Source organism: Phalaenopsis equestris, unplaced genomic scaffold (genome assembly GCF_001263595.1).
Source record: "Phalaenopsis equestris unplaced genomic scaffold, ASM126359v1 Scaffold000513, whole genome shotgun sequence".
Classification (NCBI taxonomy): Eukaryota; Viridiplantae; Streptophyta; class Magnoliopsida; order Asparagales; family Orchidaceae; genus Phalaenopsis; species Phalaenopsis equestris.
The window spans coordinates 160644-167394 of NW_018164953.1; the positions used below are offsets into that span (position 1 = coordinate 160644).

Genomic DNA, 6751 nt, shown 5'->3' on the forward strand with positions numbered 1-6751 from the left:
AACTGTATATGCATATGGTACTCGAATTCTTAGACGCATGAGGTATAGTCGGGGATCGTATAATAGGCTACGACCACTCTTTTTCAATATATATTTTACAGATTAAGAATAAAATGTGCGTTGTAATATATAATTAAGCTATTGTGTAATTATGTTTGGTAATCCAATATCTCAATGTATATATATTTGTATTTGATTTTGTTGGGTGTTTTTAGGATGTGGGATTCCTTATAGTTTTATGAGTTCGTATAATCTTTGAGAGACTTCGTGAGGTGAGTGAAGTATGTGGAAATGAGTAGAGAATTTAAGTTATCTCCTCCTACTTGTTTTTGTCACCTCGCCACACTTTATGTCCTTGCAGGGCTACAAAAAAAGAGAAAAAAACAGAAAAATATTAAACTTAAGATGGATGTACAAGGCATGTTGAGATTCTATCTTCTTTGGTGTAAGATGGCTCAAGAATGAGCATGGATAGTTATAGGTTGGAGTTTTCTTCCTCCTGCGCTCCAGACAACCTTGAGTGATTGTTCGGCGAACTTGTCAGTGTAGCTTAATAAATGCAAACGAGCTCAACGGGAGAACTCACATGAATACCGACAAGCTCGATGGAGGAACTAGCCAAGTTCTTCAGACAGGCAGGTCCCATAGCTGTAACTTCGATGGACATGGTTGGCGAGTATAATTTGCTTGCAATCAGGCTTTAGGTGTGTGACAATTGGGTTCGATTCATTAGACCTAGAAGTTCCCTCTTAAATTTAGAATTTTCAGATATTTATGAAATGCTTTTCATTTTTTTTCATGCAAAAGATGCCCAAGTGTTTTGGTTATGGCCTAGTGGCATAAATAAGTGTTGGGTGCAATGCCCCTTTCCTATAATAATTAGAAGCTTATTAAATTTAAGACAATATAGAGACCAACAAAAAAATCCTAAAATCTAAAGATTAGAATTTGATCATAAATGCACATATTAAACTTATAAAGTTATTTAGACATGTTATGAACTTCTTAAATAGAAAACAAGGTCATAAACATAAATTCACCCCTAAATTCACAATACTAGCAACTATTATTATGTTAAAAATTTAAATTTTTAGTAAAAATTGTATTAATATGTTTAATAAAGTTCTCTCAACGTTCACTAAATTAATTTTGCTACCAATATCTAAGTAAATAATTTGTACATTTTTTTATTTATTAATACTAATAAAAACCTTAATTAATACCCACCACCTCTTTATTCAATGAGTTAAGGAATAACAAAAAAGTGAAATCGAAATTTGGTCTAACGGGCACCAAATATGGATTCCCCCAAAGGGTTGAAAGCCCGGGTGTGCTTGCTTCTAATTCAAATAGCCAGCACCATGAGATTCGAACCCCCGACCCGAGGGACTTACGCCAGAAGCCGCACCAATGAGTCAGGTCATTCGCACTTAAAGAATATATATATACATACACACACACACATACACACATACATACATACATACATATACACACATATTATATATAATGAATATTATTTTTCAATAGTTTAATTGACTAAAAGGCTAGAAAAATTATAATCAATTAAATTTTTAATTAAAAAATAGAATAAAAATATATTAAATTAGATTCAAATGTTGTTTTAATATAAACAATATAATATTTAAATCCCACCCCTACACTTAACATCTTATGACTGCGTGACTGATAATATCAAAACGACTAATTCATGAATAGCTTGTGAGCAAATACCAAGCAAACGAGCAGATTATGAATAAATTTTTCACAATCAATATATTAATAAGCCGAACACGAACAACAATATTTTTAACAAACTGGACGCAAATGGGCTCGCTCAAGCTCAACTCTCTTGCACCCCCAATCGAGCCTAACAAATATTTTTAAAACAATTATAATGAGCTAATAATAGTACAAAGGCATTAAATAAAGAACGTTTTAAAATACCAATTATACAAAGTAATTATTTTTAAATTATTTTATTTTAAAGAAATTTAAGCATCACACAAATTCTTATGCATTTAACACATCTAACACGTAATATTTAATATTTACATTTACAAATACATTGATATTAAAAACATGTGAATGACAAACCAGTTAGTAATGATAATACCAAAAATTTGAGTGTTATATATGTAAATATGAAAGTTTACGAGTTCGAAATGTAAATTTATAAGAATTGTGGTATAGAAGTACAAAAATGCAATCATAAGGCACCAAAAAGCTAATTAACTTTACAAATTTACATTACATTTTACATTATTTATATATTTTACTCAATTTTTTTTATGCTAAAATGCTGCTAACTCATAGCACTTATAAAATATGGATTATAAGAAACAACAGACAAAAACAGGTTCTTTTACTTGGGAGGAGGGCATTTAGTTTCTTCAGATTGGATTTGAGAAGTGGAAGATGCAGCAGAAACACCACGCTCAATGCACTGCAGTCAGAGCCAAAGAACTTTATTAGCACAAATTAGTCAAAAAGATGGATAGAAAACAGACAAATTCTCATAATATTGAAAGCAAATGTTTTATTGGCCATGAAATTTGGAGGAATGGTAGATCATGATGTGGGGAAGAACTCCAAATTTGATTAAATTTAGAGTTGATTTGAGAAGGAAATCAATCAAGACAGCAGAGTTGTACGAAAACCATTGAAATCTCGAGCCTAAGATGATAGTTTGGATTAGGGTTTGAGCGCGCGCGGGATAGCACGATTTTGGTGACGGAGGGTGGAAGATGTAGACATGGAGGGGTGTGGTGTAGTTCGAAAGTAACTTTTAGATTCACTTACACGAACCTTCGATAGACCTTTATTATACCAAAAGGTGTCGAGTAAGAGCTTTATATAATACCGCGAGAGGGAGGGAGAAAGAGCATGCACAAAACCCAGAGAGAAAGACATGTTTGAGAAGAGACAGACAGATTAATCAAGCAAGTAAAATTAAATGAAAACAGAATAAGAAAATATCCGGCCTATTTATTCAAAACTCTTTCTAACCTCGAGAAGATAATTGTGCAGACGATCCAATGTCTGAGGAAATGTTGTTGCAGAAATGTTGACTACTGTCAAGCCCTGCATCCGAGACCAAAAGCAAATGAGAAAAACAAAATATGTCTTCAGTCAATACAAGGTAGAAAGAGAGACCGTTTTATTTATGTTTATAGAATCATGACTTGTGAAAAATTATTCCTTTATTTTATAGCAGAAAATTCAAGCAACATATGCTCACCTATAGAATCAAAAGTAAGTATTTTTATGTTGGATGATAGCAAAGTTTAAACATAAGTAAGAAATTCTTAAAATAAAAGGGAATACTTCAAACTTTTGAAGAAAGAAAATAAATCAAAGTATAATTACTGGCCTCTGATTAGCATAAAGGAATGGGGATTGAAGCCAATATAGTGTGAAAGCCATATTAATTTAGGGGATGAGAGACTCTAAAAGATCATCTAGGGGCAGGCTCCTTCAAATTTAAAGCCATAAGATGCACTCCGTTTTACTCGATCAAAACTTGTTATGATGGCACACTAGATTGCAACAAGGCACATTTGGTTGTGCGAGGTAACAAACAGGAATATAGGATTAAATATCAAGAAACTTTCCCTATTATAAAACCAATACATTGAAAATGATTATCTCAATTCCCGCTTCACAATGACAACTACTTCATTAAATGAATATTAAAAATACTTTTTTTCATAGTAATCTCAACAAAAAAAATTTATGACTCTTCACCTCTAGTGATTTTGCCTTCTTCTTCTACAAACTAAACCATTCATTATATGGATTGAAATGGGTTTCTCATGCATGACTTCATGAATTTCAACCCACTATTCTATTTTTCTTTTAAATATAACCAATATCAATCATCAGTATTTCTGAAGGCATTCAATAGGTGTCATAGCTGGGCATATAGCTGAAAATAATTTCAATCCATATACTAAACAATGAACAACAATTATTCTAAGAATCGAAAGAGCAGCCATTATTTCAACTTTAAAGTAATATAGTTACGTATAAAATTCTCTCTAAATTGATTGTCTTTTATAAACATTCTCTTCTAGTGCTCATTTTCTATCTCAAATCTTGAACCTGAAAATATTAGTTAAGATTTTCGAGAATTATCAACAAGTCGGAGAATATGCCTCTAAAATACAATAAAATAATGAAAAAAAAGAGTAAAAAATAAATTGGTGTAAAATATTACTTAAAATTTTCATGAGTTACTAATAACTAGGTGGACACGCTTATCTTTAAACTACAGTAACATAACAAAAGAAAGCATTCATAATAGTCAAAGGCAATAAATCAGTGCAAAAATATTTGATAGTTTATCATTCAAATATGATCATTTGAGTATGTTTGAAACATTCATTATGATGTACTATAGACACACACACACACATACATTATAGAAGCACTGTCTAAATTGCATAAATTAAAGTACATGAATATCAAACAGTACTTTAATATCCCCAGCTAATACTATAAGAGAGTGAACTCCTTCAGGAAAGATGCATATGCAAGCATTATATATAATTTGTATCATTCACATTTTTATAAGTATATATAAAAAATATATCTTATAAATAATTGATAAAAATAAGATTTTTATCAATATGATCAAAATTAGTAAAGAATATATGAAACAAAATAAAATCTTATAATTTAATTGAACAAGTATTAATAATCATCTATGCAATTGGTTTAAAAGACAAAAATATTGATATAATTTAAAAATAAGAGTATTCACCTTGATCATTAATGATAATCATTTGACTTTCCTACTCAACGACTTTTAATTGAGCAACTATAATCATACACAAAAAATATTCATGTCAATTTAATCTTTAGATTGACCTTATTGTTTAATAACACTTTTGTTTCATCTAAGTGGATAAGCTTAACTAATTTTTGTCATTGATGAAATTTATGAACTATTACTATTATTTATCGATTAGCTTAAATGATTGTAAATTATTAATATTATACTATTATTTTTCTTTATTTTATCCTTGTACTTTAATTTAATTTAATTTATAATTAATTTCATCAAATATAGCTTGATATCATTTACAAACAATGCCTTGCCATATAAGAGTTTCAATTAATTTCTCTCTATTGAAAAAATTAATAAAATTAAAAAATATATATATAATAATTTATCTCTATTGAATGCATCACCAATCATTGCTTACAATCTCAACATAAAATTTGCACAAGTTTAACATTGTTTTCTATTAATTTGACTTTGGAATTACATTCTATTTTTATTTTAATTATTTTTAATTATAATGTTTAAATTTCATAAAAATAATGTTTATGTCAAAATTTTATATCTTTTATTTATCAAAATTGTAAAATAAATTTGTTTTAATTTTATAACTTAAAATCTAATCTTTATTATTTTATAATCTTATTACATATAGAATAAAATCTTATATAAACTTCATTGACAAACAAAAAAACAAAACATAAATCTCATTGAATACAATTTAGTTCTAGGTTATAATCATGCTTTAAAGAAAAGAAAGGAAATGAAATTTTAAGATTACCTTAACTCAATCTCAAAAGAAGTCCAAGTTGTTAGCCAACATTTATCATTCTTGCTCACACTAAGTTCAGCTCTTATCCAACTCAATAGCTTCCACGGTTTGCTCCACTAGCTCAATACATCATCTACTTGCATTTGCTCCTCTCATTCGTTGCTCGGGGAGCTCGTCCACTAGTCACACAACAAAACCATTAAGAAGTTTGTGTGGGACAATCGCTCATGTTTAGGGCTGTCAGAAAACATTGTTATTCGCAAAGAGCTCATTTTCGGCTCTTTACTTAGCTCGTGTTCTATTTGTATGTTAAGCAAGTAAGTCGAATACAAACAATTTTTTTTAGCTCCATTTCTAAACAAGTTGAACACGAACAAAGTTTTGTTCGTTCGTGTTTGGCTCATTTTGGCTTGAAATAATTAAATAATTAAATAATAATATTTTTATATTTAAATTTTAGGTTCTATATTGATATCCATATAATATATTGTGCAACAGGAAAATTAAAAATTAAAAAATATACTAAATTATTTTTGTTAGAAGTTATACTAAAAAATAATTTACACATGTATGTTATAAGAAATAAATTATTTCCCTAGATTAGGAATTATTTTCTTTCCTATTTTATATTTTTTTCTTGGATTAAGACTTATTTCCTTTACTATTTTAAGCTTTCTTATTTTATGTTATTTCCTTTATCTTCGAATAATTAATATGAATTGATTAATTGGAGATATTAGCTTATATATATTTCTTTTCATATTACTTCTTTTTTATTATCTTTCGTATTCTAATATTCATATAAGGGTTATTTATACTCCCTCTTATATCAATGAAACAATCCAGCTTTATTCCGCATTATTCTGAATTTCAACATGATATAAAATCCTAATTTCATATCCTAGCCACCGATTCTCCTCCTAAAACCGTCACACTCCCTTCTTGTCATCCTCCGTGCGAGAAGGGAGTGGCACTCTTCTTACTCTCTTCTATGTTGTTGCTTTGGGCGGCTCTCTTCCTCCTCCACACTGCTATTTTTAATTGTCTCGTCTTCCATAGTAAGCTTCCAAAATTGTCGACCCCAGTACCGCTAATGCATGTTGTCAGCGAAACCCATTGGTCATATCCAGCTCCAAGGTGAAGGAGGGGCATCGAGTTCGAAACCGGCGACTCCTTCCTCCATGAGAGCGTCG

The 6751-nt window shown here is 29.8% G+C and overlaps 1 protein-coding gene across 2 annotated transcripts in view; it reads right to left on the minus strand.

The window, feature by feature from the left end:
- Positions 1 to 2214: 2214 nt before the first annotated feature.
- The window catches only part of LOC110028504, a 43060-nt gene continuing 38523 nt past the window's right edge, over positions 2215 to 6751 (minus strand). The window contains exons 14-15 of one of the 2 annotated variants that reach the window (XM_020730379.1): positions 3010 to 3084; positions 2215 to 2446 (exon numbers count right to left, since the gene is read on the minus strand). In XM_020730379.1, the coding sequence (XP_020586038.1) occupies positions 2366 to 2446; positions 3010 to 3084 (156 nt within the window). In that variant the 3' untranslated portion in view covers positions 2215 to 2365. Of the gene's footprint in view, positions 2447 to 3009; positions 3085 to 5572; positions 5738 to 6751 lie in introns of those variants that run through there. The other variant, XM_020730380.1, reaches the window with a different exon arrangement.